This window comes from Neopelma chrysocephalum, unplaced genomic scaffold (genome assembly GCF_003984885.1).
Source record: "Neopelma chrysocephalum unplaced genomic scaffold, ASM398488v2 Primary Assembly neopelma1_22, whole genome shotgun sequence".
Lineage (NCBI taxonomy): Eukaryota > Metazoa > Chordata > Aves > Passeriformes > Pipridae > Neopelma > Neopelma chrysocephalum.
This window is the reverse complement of record NW_020897689.1, coordinates 1926102-1942868: the sequence shown is the minus strand read 5'-3', so window position 1 is coordinate 1942868 and position 16767 is coordinate 1926102. Positions and strand designations below refer to the sequence as shown.

General features: G+C 40.4%; 1 protein-coding gene across 3 annotated transcripts in view; it reads left to right on the top strand.

The window, feature by feature from the left end:
• Positions 1-16463, top strand: part of LOC113966952 (Y+L amino acid transporter 2-like) — a 23626-nt gene extending 7163 nt beyond the window's left edge. For all 3 annotated transcript variants that reach the window (XM_027682154.1, XM_027682298.1, XM_027682230.1), the window contains 8 exons: positions 2852-2977; positions 6129-6273; positions 7161-7284; positions 8024-8127; positions 8431-8527; positions 9838-9987; positions 13398-13581; positions 14311-16463. In XM_027682154.1, the coding sequence (XP_027537955.1) occupies positions 2852-2977; positions 6129-6273; positions 7161-7284; positions 8024-8127; positions 8431-8527; positions 9838-9987; positions 13398-13581; positions 14311-14402 (1022 nt within the window). In that variant the 3' untranslated portion in view covers positions 14403-16463. The remainder of the gene's footprint in view (positions 1-2851; positions 2978-6128; positions 6274-7160; positions 7285-8023; positions 8128-8430; positions 8528-9837; positions 9988-13397; positions 13582-14310) is intronic.
• Positions 16464-16767: the final 304 nt, after the last annotated feature.

Here is a 16767-nt window from a genome sequence, read left to right as displayed (position 1 = left end):
ATTGACCTAATTAGCAGCCCACATTTGGTCCATGCTTTCTCTCCCCTATTTCTTGCAAATCACAAAAAATGAACATTCATATGGAATTACAAATACTCTGCCTAACACAGTATTGTCTGTAGAGAAGTTGTGTAGTGTAGTCAGACACTCCACAAGCTCCAATCCACTTCATCTTGACTGTAAGTCTTGGGTGAGCACAGGGATAAGTAAATCCATCCTCCAGTACATAGACTGTACTCAGATTCTGTTCTTATAAACATGGATTTGTCAAGCTAGGGTGTGTGTTCCTTTGAAGCTGTGCTGTAGCTTGAGCTTTTAAAAATTGTTTAAAATTGTACAGCGCAACAAAACTTTAAAAAAAGATAAGTAGTTTTAATTTAAGATAAAATAATGTATACTGACAATTCTGAAAAAGTGTTTTCTCTGTAGCCCTGACTCACCAGTGTGGTGCAGAGGAAGTTCACCTCTAAAAAAGGCTCCGTGGTATAAGCTGAGGCCATCACGACCACTCAGTCTAAAAAGTAACTAACCCTGTTCCAAATTACTTTATCAGCTGAAATTCTGCACTTGCACAGGAAAGCAGTTATTTATTAGATCAAACTTTCTGTCCTCGGTGTTCTATGTGCTCCTCATGAAACCCTAACACTTAGGAATAGTCTTCAAATGCTGATGTTTCTCTAATGTTTCACTTTTCTTAGTTATTCTTACTGTAATCTTGATGTAAATCAACTGTGTGCTCTCTGGTACCTCTGATTTCTGAGCTGACTTATGTGTGTTCGGATTCCTCAAGTGATCATGAATCTGATCTTCTCTAACAGTGGGAGGGACTTCGCTCCTATTGACTAAATCCCTAAAGATCCCTAAATCCCTAAAAAGAAGTTTGCTTTCCTAAAATTCAGGATCCTGACTTAACTCTTCACCTGACCCATATCCCTCAGGACTGCAAACTGCACCAATGCATGATCACTGCAGGCCAGGCTGCCTCCAATCTTGATGTCCCCAGTTCACTCACTTATCTTGGTGACTATCAGGTCAAGTATCACATCCCCCCTGGTAGGGCTGTCTGTTACCTGGCTTAGGATGTTGTCCTCCATGCATTCCAGGAGTCTCCTGGATTGCCTACAGCTCACGTTGCTGCTTTCCCAGCAGATGTTGGGATGGTTGAAGTCCCCCAGCAGGACAAGAGTCTGTGAGTGCGATGCCTCCTGTAGCTGGAGCAAGAAGGCTTTGTGATAGGCTCCCCTTGATGGCAGGTGGTCTGTAGCAGACACCAGCCACAAGGTTCCTTTTGTTTTCTCAGTCTCTGATTCTTACCCTTATGCTTTCAACTTGTTTTTGGCTATTTTTCGGAGACAGCTCTTCACACACTATACATTTCTTGATGTAGAGGACAACCTCCCTTCCTCTACAGACTTTATTAGAGCAAGGTTAAAGTCATTCTATACAGACACGTTTAAAATTAAATTGAACATGACACTAGGCATGAACAACCACTGTATAATCTATTAAGTTTTTTTATTACCATTATAAAGATAAAAAACTTTGTGATATAAAGGATATAAAGAAATTTTACCTTTTGTATGTGTCACATTAAAAGGGACAGAAAATAATAATTTTCTGTCCAACCTATCTTAATTTATTTTTTGTCTATTAGTGTCTCCCCCAGGAGATCAAAGCCTTTTAATGTCCAAAACAGTCTGTTAGCGTCTCACTTAATGAGACCATTCGCTTAACAGATTTGCTGAGATGGACAGAACATTTGATACCTTTTTATATGGAAAGGTGATGGAAAAACCCCTCAGCAGGTTTCTCCTGTGAGTTATTTGGCTGTCAACAAAACTGTCAGCACCTAAAAACAGAATCTCTTTAACAATTCACGAAATAGCATGTTTATTAATACAAATTTGTAACAATTTATTGTGTCTGGAATGGGGTCTAATTGCAAAAATTACACTTAAACTATATAGTAATAATAATAAAAAGCATAGGCACACATGCTAAAGCAAAAGCAACTTACACTGAATACTAATGCTGCAAAACCTAAGCAGAAACTCTAAAGCAAAAGCGCCTTACAAACTTAAAGGAAAAACTAAAAATACTATGAAGCAAAAGTAAGCTCTAGTTATTTAGAAGCAAGTAATTAGCATGCATAAGATACATCTCACCTTCCCGGTGTCCCCAGAAGTGGAAGGAGAAAGGGTAACTCCTCAGTTACCTCTGCAGAGTTGATGGAATTTCTCCCCCATTTTCCTTAGGTCCAGTCTCTTTTTATACCTTTTTTCTTTAGGCAGTTTGAGTGGCAGTAGTCAATAAACTAATTTGGAGGTGATAGACAGATGTATAGGCTCAAGGGTCATTTTCCTGTGTTTCTATCTGGCAGGATGCTTTCGAAAAAGGCCTGCTATCTCCATATCACTCCTTTCTTAGTTTAATCCTCTTATCACTTTCTGGGAATGTCTCCCCAGGTGCTGGGGTTTTCCAGGAAGCCACCAGGAGGCTTTTTTCTCCTTTTGTGTGGCCTTTCTATCACCTTACAGCATGTGAGCAACTCTGTTGACTTCAATAAAGTTTAAATATTATCTAAAAGTAGCAAGAGTTAGTCCTAAAATTCAAAACCCAATGTGTTTTGTCTTACCTACTGTCATGAAAACAGAATCCTTCAGAAAACCATTGTGTAAATCTTAAACCAGGTATTTCATCTTAACAAATGTAGATGGTCCTGAAGGGGTGAAATTTGAGTCAATTTTACTCCTTGAAAGAGGGGTGGCATCTAGAAGGATGAATTTAAAATATAACTTCAATGATGTAAAACATCCAGTGCTCCTTTCATGCATATTCTCTTTCTCTGCAGGTTCCTTAACATTTATTAATTGTGTTAATGTGAAGTGGGGAACCCGTGTGCAAGATGTTTGCACGTATGCAAAAGTTATGGCTCTTATCTTGGTGATATCTGTTGGCCTTTACAAAATTGGTAAAGGTAAGGATAATTTGCACTTACTTGAATTCTATGAAATGAACCACAAATGAGTTTCAAAATCCATGCAGGGAAATCAGACTTCTTAAGACTTATGTATGAAGCCTTGTTTATTCTGGAAAAAAAAAGTCTGCCATAGGAAGATCAGAGGATTTTTATGGCTTGTTAAGCAATAGGAGGTTAGGTATTCTTCTATCCATTGACAGCCAAGTCCTGTGTTGCTTGGTCTGAACAGCAAACAGCAACTGCTAACTAGTTTAAAGTCAGCCTCAGTGTCTCTGACTCACGCATTACTACCTATCCTGTGACAGGACAGCACAACAGAATTTGCATTGCTCCTCACACCTCCCCCCACCACCACACACCCTGCCCCAGAGCACCCTGCCAGGGGAGGGGACCAGGGAGGGGGTAAATCATTGGTGGGATTTGTGGGAGGGCATGGTTGTTCAACAAGGGAGAAGACTGTAATAGTGCAGTTCTGTGAATCACTGTGGCGTTGTATTAATATAAGGCATCACAGGACAGATGAGCCACCTCCTATCAGCAGTAACTGGACTGAACTGAATACACTGAAAAGCTGGAGGGTAGTTTATTCCAGTAATACATCTGATCTTTATATATGACGATAGATCTGATTTTATTAATTTGGGCCTGTGGTACAGTGAAGTCTCTTCGAATTCTAGCTCTGCTGCTTAGGTTACTAAGGTTTCTTCATTTTAATTTCCTTTGAAATTCTTAAATTGTATCTTTATTCAGTTGAAATAAAGATGGTTTCCCCTTCTCAGTTTAAGAATTATCTTTTTCTCCTGCTAAACTAGCTTATATACCTAATAAGCATGCTTGCTTTTCCATGTTTGCTGGCCTTTCCTTGGCTGCAGTTGTATCAGCTGTTCCACTGTAAAGCTACACCAGACTTTGAGAATGCTTTTTTGTTTAGTCATTATCTGTGCATGTCAGTTGTTACAGAATGGTTCAAGTCTAAAGAAACCTAGAAACTGAACCCAGTCCTAAGGGCAGGAACATCAAGGTGAGGAAAAACATTGCTTAAGGGCCACAGTTGTGTGAAGGACTAGTTCCCCTCATAAAACTGCTGCAGTTTTATAAACGTGTGAGTCTGTGATGTCACCTCTGTATCAGCTTTGCCACTGCTCTCAAATCACCTCCTTCAAAATTCCCAGCCTGCTGTGGTGTGCTTTTTGGCCCAGGGACTGTTCCCTCTGGTCTCACATCCACACAGCCTACTGTGTTTCATCTGCATTGCTTTGAGGGGTCAGGGAGGGTAAAAGTGGAAAGGAAACATGATTGTGAGGAACACAAAATGCTGAGAGCTTTTAGTGGTAGTAAAGGTCTCATCTCTGCTTTGTTTAAGCAGAATCAAGCACTTAAATACAGGAAGAACTGGGAGGAGGAATGATGTAGACTTCTGGAGGAAGCTGTGATCAGGTCAACGACTCTTTTAAACTCAACAACTATTTTAATGAGGTTTTAGCCCTGCTGTATTCCTTCTTTCTGAAGTGCTTGGATACACCTCTTAGGTTAAAAGACTCTCAGTGTATCTGAATTTGAATATCAGCTGTCTTTAAAAAAAAAACAACAAAAAACAACTTTTCTTGAGTATTTTGGATTTTTCTTGTTTTTTCCTTCCAACCATTTTCTTCCCCAAAGTGTGTGTACATCTCATAACTTCCCTTCTTTGGTTCGAACAGTCTCCTGGTAGTGACTGCTTCAAGGACTGAATTGCCAGAGGGTGGAGTGCTTTAATTTTACAATAAAGGCCTTACTTTCTTTCCTAATTGAGTTTTCAGCATGTTTCTGTCTTCCTTAATACTTAACCCACTTCCATTTGCATTAGGTAGTTGACTTTCCTTCTGCAAACTGAGTAAGGCCTTTCTTCCCCTTTTCAGAATGGCAGTGAAGGCTCACACAGTTTCATTAACATTTCATCTATTTTGCAGCATTCTGCAGGTTGTCATCTCAATTGATTGTGCTAAATTAGAGGATAATTTTGACAGGAAAGATATTTTAAGTCTCGTCTCTTAATTTTGAGGAACACCTTTGTGAGGCAGAGCATCCCACTGAGAACCATGCCTCCAGGAGGTCCCATTCCAGTGGCCACTGATTCACCTGGTGAAAACAAAAGTACAACTATTAGGAAGAAATATGAGACAGATTCAGGAACTGAAATTGGGTTTCCCCAGTACCTCTGCCTGGCTGACAGGGTACTGTGTGCCCTCAGTATTGTTCCCTCCTTCAGTAGACTTGTCAGTAATGCCATGAGATGAAGACTCCATGAATTCTAGTTGAATTACACAAGTCATCCGAATAACAAACATGGGAAAATTTGTTCTACCCTCTCCCTATACAAGTGTAGTTCTCTGAATGTCTGACAGAAATTCTCCTGTTTGTCAATTAAAAATGTAAGCTGTGCACTTTTAGATATAGTAATAAAACCTTGATGCAAGGGGATTTTATTTCCTTTTGGTTAGCTGAGACTTTCAGTGTATCACAGAATCACAGAATATGCTGGATTAGAAGGAACCCACAAGGATCATTGAGTCCAACTCCTGGCCCTGCACAGGACAGCCCCAAGAGTCACACCATGTGCCTGAGAGTATCATCCAAATGCTTCTTGAACTTCAACAGGCTTGGTGCTGTGACCACTTCCCTGGGGAGCCCGTTCCAGGTCCCAGCCACCCTCTGGGTGAAGAACCTTTTTCTAATATCCAACCTAAACCTCCCCTGACACAACTTCAGGCCATTCCCTTGGATCCTGTTACTGGTCACCATAGAGAAGAAATGAGTGTCTGTCCCTCGTCCTCCCCTTACGAGGAAGTTGTAACTGCAATGAGGTCTCCCCTCAGTCTCCTCTTCTCCAGGCTGAACAGACCAAGTGACCTCAGCCACTCCTCAAACGGCTTCCCCTCAAGGCCCTTCACCATCTTTGTTGCCCTTCTTTGGACTCTCTCTAATAGCTTAATATCTTTCTTATATTGTGGTGCCCAAAACTGCAGACAATATTCACGGTGAGGCTACACCAGTGCAGAGCAGAGCGGGACAATCCCCTCCTTCGACCGGCTGGTGATGCTTTGCCTGATGCACCCTAAGTCATAATCCTTGAAACATAACAGGCAATTGGCGCCTGCCGTTTGTACAGGGGAAACAGAAAACCTGAGAGCTCCGTTCGAGGGCTCAGCAACCAACCCAGGGATGATCGCCCTGGCTCTCTACTCTGCCCTCTTCTCCTACTCAGGATGGGACACGCTCAACTACGTCACTGAGGAAATGCAGAACCCCGAGAGGTAACACATGCTTTTGCTTTGAATCTCTAATGGGTGATGGCAGGGCAAGCCACTCTGTATTTGTTTCTGCTTGGAAATTAGTCAAACTATTTTCTCTGCAAAATCCTTGTTCTTTTCAAACAAAGGAATGGGAACTCTTTCTGGTTATTGTGCTCAGTCATCAGTTGTATTGCACTAATAAATCACTTGCTTTTACATATTTTACACTGTATGCTTCAGACTAGAATTTTTCAAGGGGGAGAACAAACCCCTGCTGAAAGCAGTGAAAAGCATGGATCCATATAGCCCTCTAAAATTCCCTACTTCTTTGCAGTTGGACAGAACAATTATTTTTCCAGGACTGGTTTTGTCACCGGTAGAGTAAGACTGTGTCAGGTTTATGACTTTTATAAGCTAATCTTCAGCATTACTGTTTAATGGACAAATACCATCTCCTCCCCTTTGTAGGGATGTCAGCCCTGTGGGAGTTGTGTGTGTCACCTACTCAAGCTGATATAGTCCAGCTGGTCTTGGGACATGCATAGGTTATAAGTCAGGAAAAAATGCTGCAGTCAAGAAAATACCTAAGTGTGAATTTAAATTTCATTGTTTAGGTGCTCTCTTAAATTGCTTCATATAAAAGACAGTATGTTAAATTTACATGTATGAATGTACATTTTCTTTTTCTCTAAAACTTGTGACAGACCCACAAGCCACAAACTAAGCTGCTTATGGAATTGTTCTACACATGGCTGCATATTATTTTGTAACCCTGTGATTACAAAATGATGGATTACAAGCTGTGATGGAGGTATCCATTGGCAAATGTTTGAATCTGGAAATAATCTTCTATGTAAGTATTTCTTATTTAAAGAATATGAAATAATTTTTCCATTTTCCTTTTGCAGGAATCTACCTCTTTCTATTGCAATTTCAATGCCTATTGTGGCTATTATTTACTTGTTGACTAATATAGCGTACTACGTCGTGTTGGACATGTCAGCTCTGCTCACAAGTGATGCAGTGGCTGTGGTAAGTTGGGAAAAATAACTAAAAAAAAAGACTGCAGAAAAATCTCAGGTAGCATATTTCTTGGCAAACAATTGAAATAATTTCATGCTGAAGGCTTCTGCTTTGATTAAAACACTTTTTTCCATGTAAGAGTACCAGTATATTAGAAGGTGCATATCAAGAATGTATCCAATAAATCTGCTCTTGAAAAATCCTCTTGTATACTCTGTAAATCATGCTCTTAACAGTACATCATTAGAAGGATGCTTTTGCCAGGATCAGACAGAGAAAGAGCTATAGAAAGTCTGAGCAGTTGGAGAACCGGGGTTTTTTGTTATCATTCTAATGTGCAGTGTGTGATGTTTAATGCTGCAGATGCACAGCAATATTTTCAACACAAAAATGTTCACTGAAATGCTTTCTTAAAACCTTATTAATATTATACAGAAGTAAAATGAAAATTCGCGGATTATTACAGCTGAGATTTGTCAGAATAGATTAAAACCAATACATCTTCTTTTCCCTTATTGAGTTGATCTACACTTAGAATTTTTTTTAATCTTTTTTTAATATATCTACCATTTTTATTTTGATACTGACCAGCTTTTCCAAATTCTAATTTCTCAAGTCATTATTGGGTGTCATAAGAAAGCATGGACTATGACACGACATTTGGGATGGTGTGTTTTCATGAGTTTCTCAGGATTGTCCATATGCTTAATGTAATACGGGTCACCATTATTTTCGTCTTCTGTTACAGACATTTGGCAATGAAACCCTTAGTCATGCTAAGTGGATAATTCCTATAGCAGTGGCCATGTCTTGCTATAGCGGCTTAAACTCATCAATTATCGCAGCATCTCGGTATGAAATACAAGATTTATTTTAAATAATTGAATAGGAATAATTTATTATTAATCTGCATTCTTTATTACTACATGGTAGAAGTGATACAGTTAATTTGTCAAGTTCTTTATTTATGATGGAGGAATTGTTACAATCCCATGGGTCTTCTCATGATCAGCACCATTTTATAAACTAAAGCCACTTGAGATGAGAGCAGCATGTACGGCAGAGTAATGAGAGAATTATTTCTTTGTTTTGTCAGAAAGCAACAAGCTATTCCTTGGTTCTCTGTCTGGTTGAGTTTTCTTATTTGTTTTTTAGGCTTTTTTATGTTGGAGCCAGAGAAGGACACCTCCCTGTCAGCCTGAGCTTGATTCATATAAAGTGCTTCACACCAGTCCCTGCTCTCCTCTTCAATGTAAGTGACAGCCCAGCCTCGAGCAGGCAGGGTTCAGACCCAGGGGTAAAACACCTCACCACTGCCCGGTGCTCTCACAGGCATCTCCTGTGATGGACAGATCTTCTGAAAATGTCCAAAAGTCATTGAGGGGGTGGGGATGGTGTTATTTTGCCTGATAGGGGTTTTTTTCAGTGGAAAGAGAATGGCTTGATTCACTCTCCAAACAATATTAGTGAGAAGTACAATACCATTACTGAGAAAACAGAGAATGGCTAAATATGTAATGGTATAGACAAGAGCTGTTTAAGTCTGTTTAAGGCTTTATGTGAGCTTTCAGTGTCACCGGAGGAGAATATAGCAGGAACATCTCTCAGACCCTGCCATAGGCTCATATTCTTTGGTTCTAGTTATAACAGAAGTGACAAAGCACCTAAAATTAAATTTCTACCATTGGATGCCTATTGCCATATTGACTTTTTCCTGCTGTCACTATATAAATGAGTCTTGTGACACAAAATTGAGGAACCAAAAGTTATAGAATTGGTGTAAATGATTTTCATAAATAATCCGTGTATTTAAGTGTGTATTTTATTTGGTATCTGCCTTTGCCCTGTGTTACATATCATTTATGATCTCATTTATGGTCCTGTTTAGCATCAAATAATTTACTAAAAGTTATAATCTCATTATGAACACTTTTCTCACAGGGATTCTGTTTGCACTAGCAAGATGAGCTATATTCTCTTAATACACCACCATGCACATTTTTCATGTGGACAGTGAAAGTTTTTTCTGCTCATTTGTTAAAACAGACATTAAATTCCTGGTGGCTTAGGTCTTTCCATGCAAGCAGAATAGCATACCTGCAGGCCACAAAATTTATTCGAATGCTCTCAATTTATGGGTGGATTGTGGAAGCCTCTAACATTGAAACTAAATTAAAAGTTTGCTTTCAAACTGAAGCCAACCATAATAGCAGAGTAAGCCTCTACATACTGAGAGCTTCTTGGCATCCTTCTCCATACTGCAGCAGAGTCTGGGGCTCCTCACCTGGCCTTCTTGGGAGAGTTGCCTGCTGGGGCTGAAACATAACTTCGCAGACTCGACACCTCTTCAGCCAAATGTGTTGGTCTCACTGCTATGTTTAACAAAGAGATGCCAGCATGTCTCACGCAGCATATTTGGAGATTTCTCAAAGGTTTCAGTACATCTTTCTTGCGAGGACCTGATCTCCTAAGTCCAGACAAATATGTTGGAAACAGGCCAGTTTATAATTTTACTCTCTCTTTATTTTCACATTAAATATTCTTTGTTTTTATTATCTCTAGGGCTTAATGACTTTGCTTTATCTCCTTGTGGAAGATGTTTTCCTCCTCATTAATTACTACTGCTTCAACTACTGGCTCTTTGTGGGTCTGTCTATTGCAGGACTAATATATTTGAGATATACTCAGCCACATAGACCACGACCTGTTAAAGTAAGTAAACAAGAGAGGAAGCAAGCCCTAAAAGCCAACTAATGCACGTGTTTATGTGATCTTTAATACCACAACCACAACATTACCAGTTACGTCATAGGCTATTTATCAGCCATAGAAATTCTTAGAAAAGAGAAGATGAAGGAGCAAAACCGATTTGAGTTTCCACAAGAACATCTGTTCTGGTACTTTTGCTGTTATATTTACCATTTTTTTTTCATTCAAACTGATAAATATTTTTATTTCAAAATAAATAAGAAATAAATAAATGTCTGGGGTTCTTAGCCTGTCCTGGAAGAACAGCAGACCTCAGTAGAGCTAGTGATGGAGCCTCCAGAGAGGTTAACATTCTGATCAAATTTACATGATTTAGCAAACTCAGTAAAATCCCTCCAAAGCCCATAAATGTCCACAGTTCTCACACAGAAGTTCAAAAGCTCACATAGAAGTTCAAAAGCTTAAATAGTCAAATATATTTTGATTGTTCCCTCCCATTGCATAGTGGTCATAGACAGCAAAATGCAAGTTTAATGATTGACTTAGAAGAGCATTTAACTATCAGTTAGGAGAGGGAGACAGCACAGAAACAGTCTAAAACTTGTTTCTAGTTGTAATCAAATGGTTGTCCAGGAGGCAAGGATGGAAACACACAGCTTCCCACAGGCACATAAAACCATGCACTGGCTCCCGTTTGTTGGCTCCATGACCTGCATTTTGACTCTGCAGTAATACAGTAAAGAGAATTATAAATTAACACCCAACCTAAACATGTATTCCTTGTCACTCTCTCTTCCTACTCCTGCATCATTTTTACAAACATTTTTTTTCCATTTAAGTGTAACATCCTTATTAATTAAAAAAAAAATGGTTCAAACAACTAATGTATCCTAAGGGCCTACTGCTAGAAAAGTTTCCAGTCTTCTAGAGCAGACCAAATTTTTCTGAAGCATGTTCATATTTAATTCACGCCACCATATACACTTTTTCCTATTCTGAAATGTAGTGACTTACATTTTTAACCTTTATAAGCAAAGAGAAGTAATTATACCAGTGAATTCTCAGAAGCTTCAGCTAGTATTCAGATGTCAACTCCTGGAAGGTTCACTACCCCAGACAGTGAAAAAAAATTTAGTGGAAAATAAATTAATGAAGAGGTTATTGCAACTTTCATAGAATCATAGGGAATGTTAAGGGTTGAAAAGGACCTTAAAGATCATCTAGTCCCAACAACCCCTGCCATGGGCAGGGGCACCCCTCACTAGACCAGGTTGCTCAAGGGCTTATCCAACCTGGCTTTGAACGCTGGGGTTGGGTCATCCACAACCTTCCTGGGCAACCTGTTCCAGTGTCTCACCACCCTCACAGTAAAGACTTTCTTCCTAATATCTGACCTAAATTTCCCCACTTTCAGTTCGTACCCATTTGTACCCATTACTCCTTGTTCTATTGCTGCAGTTCCTGACAAAGTGTCCCTCTCCAGCTTCCCTGTAGGCCCCCTTCACATACTGGAAGGTTGCTATCAGGTCTCCACTCAACCTTCTCTTCTCCAGGCTAAACAGCCCCAACTTTCTCAGCCTGTCTTCATAGGGAAGGTGTTCCAGTCCTCTTACCAACTTCATGGCTGCCATGGTTTGAGCAGGCCCAAAATCCAATTCTGATTCCTAGCCCCCCACCCACATCTCAACCCCATGTGAGATGGGTTTTCCAGACAAAAACACGAGACTCAATATGGGGGAAGGAATATATTACAAAGACTATACACATAAATAAATACTATAATACACTGTATACAATCTTAACTCTATATCTATCTCTACCATGACAGTAATATTTACAATGGGCCAACTCTTCTCCCTCCAAATAAAAGTCCAGGAGAGAAGAAGAAGAAAAGACCCCTTCCAGTCTCTGAGCAACAGGTCTCTCTCTAGGCAGCAGGCTTTCTTCTTCTCTTTCAGGCAGCAGTTGCAGCTGGATCCTTGCCAATACACACGAGGGGGGTCTCCAAGCCCCTCTCGGCCCTCCGTCTTCAAAACGGGGGTCTTTCCGTGGACTACGTAACCCCAGACAAGGTCGTTCCACCACGGTCATATCACGAAGCACGGGGGTCTTCGTGACAGTCTGGTATCTTCAGGGGAAATCAAGCCCCTTCACAGAGCTTCTGTGCTCTGCTTCAAAGATGGCTGCCAGCTTCTCTGAAGCTGCAGCAAGGAGGGGGGGGGAAACCCAAGGTCACCCCCTCCACACACATTCCTTTGGCCATCCTGGCTGAGCTCTCAGGAGGCCGGAGCTTCTTAGCTCCTCTCTGTAGTGCATACTGCACTTTAGGACTCCACTCAGTCCACCACCCCCTCCTCTTTCTCAGAGGGGTCTCTAGCGAGTTTGGGGGTTTTGGTTTGTCCAGTTCTTACCCTCCGAAACTCTCTTCTTGCTGCTGGCTCGGGTCTCTTGTCTTGCTTTCTGCTGCTGGCTCTTTTCGTTCTTCAGACAACTCTGTGTCTGCTTCAGTTGCATACCGGCATCTGCTGCTTCTCTTGGTTCTTATCAGTTGGCTCTTTGCCACTGCTCTTCGGACACTGCTGTTCTGCTGCTGCTCCGTCGCTGCTCCCAGCGTCTCCCACTGCTCCTACCGGGGAGAAACTCCCCCAGCTCCTAGCCGCAGGCACTCAGCCCAGCTTCAACACCATTCCGAGTCCCTGCAGCCCCCCAACCGGGGGCTGGGGGGGGCAAAGCCCCCAGGGGCCCTAAGCCCCTGCTTCGTGGCTTCTACAACATGGCCACCCTTCTTCTAACCACAAGAACCACTGCTTCTTTTCCGGTCTCCAGAGATATGTTTATATTTTGCAGGAGCACTGATTGGGTCAAGCCCCAAGGGTCACCACCCCCTGGGGGTTACCACTTTCAGCTTCAGGGGGAAACCTGGTTCAAACCACTACAATGGCCCAACTTTCCTTATTTGTGGTATAATATTTGTTAAGTGCCCACACAAAATGGTTATAGATCAGTCCATTAGTTCTATAGCACCAAGATGGTCATTGAAAGTCTAGCTGAGTTAGTTCCAAATCAAAATTACCTTTAAAAATTTGCAACTGAAGTTAGAGGTAAAACTACTCATTACTGCTCAGTTTGAAAGCACTGCTTTCAAAGGTTGATCTTTTACTGATTGAAAGGAACTGAGCTTGTGCAGGCCTGAAAAAAATAAAATGGTCAGATAGGTGTCGTATAAGAGGTTCTCAGCAGTGCTCTTCTGTCCTAGGTCACCAAAGCTAACAAATTGTGCTGACTGTAAGCAGTCGTAAGATTCAGTACATACTGTTATTATTGACATGTCTAACTTCAATCTGCAAAGCTTGGCATTTTTGCAATAGAGTATTTATTTGCATCTTTTATTTTTTTTTTTTTTGTCTCCACAGCTTAGCCTCTTCTTCCCTATAGTATACTGTTTATGTTCCCTTTTCCTGGTCTTAGTTCCTCTCTACAGTGACACAATCAATTCCCTTATTGGTGTTGGTATTGCCCTCTCAGGCATTCCTGCATATTATCTGGGAGTCCATCTGCCAGTTGAAAAACGACCTAAATGTCTACAGTGGCTCTCTGGTAAGCAAGATCATCCTGTCCTACTCACTGTGACAAAACCTTGGTCAGAAGAATGAAAGAATAATTTTTCTTAAAGTCCTTTTTCTTTATTAAGTTTTGCTATGCTTTTGTATGTATGTATGTATGTATGAAGCATGTCATCTGCTTCATCACATGGTCCTGAAAACAAGGCCATGCATACTTGTACAAACCAGTTCAATATGCGGATGTTATATGGTCATCTGATATCTGTGGTGTTGAGCCATTTCAATATGTTGGCTCAATAAAAGCCATGTAGTATTGTGAATACTAAATGAGTGCCTTTTATACCCTGGAAGGCAGACATACCAGGACACCGTTGCTTCATTTTCTATCCAAGGAATGGAACATCCATGTCAGAGGAGTCTATGAATTTTCATAAGCAGTGAAATAATTAATTATTGACCTGAAGGGTAGTTTGCACTCCTCAAATTCGGGCAGTCTTGAAAAGCAAAACTTCAATGTTTTTATTCACTTTGAACTCAGCTATCAATCTGACAATTCAATAAAAATGTTGATGAAAGTCTGATTAAACAAGACTATCAGTTTAATTACTGAACTTTTTTTATTTATCTACCTATAACATGATTAATTCAATTGATTAAGGTGTTTTAAGATTTTCCTAATAGTGTAATGCTTTCAAATCCTCAAAATCGATATATTTGTCTAAGATCTAATATAACTTTGTCTCATTCATTTTTGCTATTGCAGCTACAATAACAAAGTATTTTCAGATGCTCTTCTACTGTGCTCTGTCAGACCTGGACATAGACGTGGAACCTACAGCAGCTAAGAGTAAATAGAGTTGCCTTGACATTGAGAGTTGGGCCATGACATCTCCTCCCTGGAGCAATTTTTATCATCTGAAGTTCTCCCCATGTGTTCAGTCATACTAAAGCACTAATCACTGTACTGTGCTTCAGTTTGATGTCAATTAAGTTTTGCTTGTTAGCAAATTAGACTAATTCAGTCTTCTGAAATGGAAAAGACAATAACTGTTAAAAAAAAAAAAAGCTGTCAGCCTTGCAACCTAGACCACAAAAACAGGTGCTCTGGCTCAAATATGGTTTGTTGATATGCAGTACCATTTGTAATCCTTGTTGGCAAGTCATAGTTCCTTTCTGTATTTATATTTGCATGTAATCTACATTGTTTCCAATTTGAATTTCATCATTCCTCTTCAATTAAGGTAGTTTAATCTTATACAGGTCCCTGTAGCTTGTAGAATTATCATATTTCATTGTTGTCTGCTCAGAGAAAGAGCAATGGAATGGGCAATTGTTGCTACTTACACCTCTCTTCATTCCCATCCCACACTGTAAGGTCAGCTGCAGGATTGTAATTTCATGCATCTCCAACATCGTGTTTGCTGATAGGGCTCCTATGAAATCTTCTATTTGCATTTCAAAGCCATCTGCAGTGGCAGCTTCCTTTTGGCAAGGTTTTCTTTTGATACAAAGTATGAACAATGAAAATGCAATTAATTAAGGTAAACGTGAAGATATTAGAGATGCATGTTTTGCTTTTTGGAAGCCACTGTTTTCGAGCACTAAAATCAGTTAGGTATCACACCCACAAAACAAAAAGAGAAAAGAAGACCTGGGATGTAGCTGCAGCTCAGAATATGCCCATGCACTCTTCACACACAACATGTCTCTGTCACAGTATGGCACCACTGTGATCCTGCTCTACGACTGCACAGAAATATTGCATTTTCACTCCATCTCTTACGAAGCGCTGGTTAGTGATAGAGCTGCGGTCTCAGACTCTATCAGGGCACAGAGACAGTACAAACCCTACAAGTCAGTACCAAACTAAACGTGATGGTCTTTGCTTCCACGGAGTTCAAAGTCACGCTTGATGCTGAGCTATGTGTCACACCAAGACACCTGAGGTGATGTCTCAGATGGTAACAGATAGCAGTGTTACAGGTAGTGTAATAAGGGTATGGACTAAGACCACGTCCATACAAAATTCTGAGCTGAGAAACTTCTTTTGTTGTCTGTTCTTTGCTAAAATCTGTTTTTGTTTGTATCTGTGTATCGGGTTTGGCTGAGATGGAGTTCATTTTCACCAGAGCAGCCCCCACAGTGCTGTACTTTGCATTGGTAGCTAGAAACGTGTTGATAACACACCTGTGTTTTGCCTACTGCTGAGCACAGCATCAGCACTGTCTCCCCAACATTCCACCCCACATCAGTAGGCTGGGGGTGGGCAGGATCTTGGGAGTGGACACAGCTAGAATAGCTGACCCAAATTGACCAAAAGGACATTCCATACCATGTGACATAAGCTCAGATATAAAAGCTAAGAAAAGAAGCAGGAAAGGGGGGCATTAGTTATCTACAAAGTTTGCCTTCCAGAGCAACTGCTATGTGTGCTGAAGTCCTGCTTCCCAGGAAGTGGCCGGACATCACTTGCTGATGGGAAGTAGAGGATAAAATTATTTTTCTCACTCTTTGCTTGTGCACATTTGCTTTAGCAAACTGCTTTATCTCAACTTTCAAGTTGTTTTCCATCTTATTTCTCTCCCACGTCCAGCTGAGAAGGGGGAGTGATAGAGCAACTTGCTAAGCATCTGGCATCCAGCCAAGGTCAACCCACCACAGCCTGTTAAATTTCTGGGCGTGACCCACAAGCCTTCACTTACTTTCTTTCTGGACAGAAGGAAAGCAGTAGTCAGATGCAAGGTTCTAAATGTAAATAAAGTTATTGAAATTCTCTATGGACATTGGAATCTCAGATATGTTAATGTGTTTGTTGATTTTTCACTTCTTACAAATAATACATGTAAGTTATTGCCAAATATCTAAAGTAAGTCATAGATGTTGCAAGTATTTAAACAAATAAACATTTCAGCCTTGGCAAATGCTGTAGTTGTGTGGTTTTAAAGCATAAAAATAGTACTGTGAAAGAAATTTGCCCTGCCTTACATCTCTCAAGTTGGGTTGCCAGGAGAGCAGTGAGACACTAAAACTCTTATTTGTGTTCCCTGTCACAGAAGAAAATAAGCATTTATGGAAGGAAAAATTTCGAGTTGCTCTCAGATGGGATGTATGAGCAATTCAAACCCTTTCTTGCTCTGAGTTAACACTTTTTTTTACAGTATTCACAGATGCTCAATTATGCAGTGAGACAATAAACAGTTTTACTTTTTCAAAGACAAGT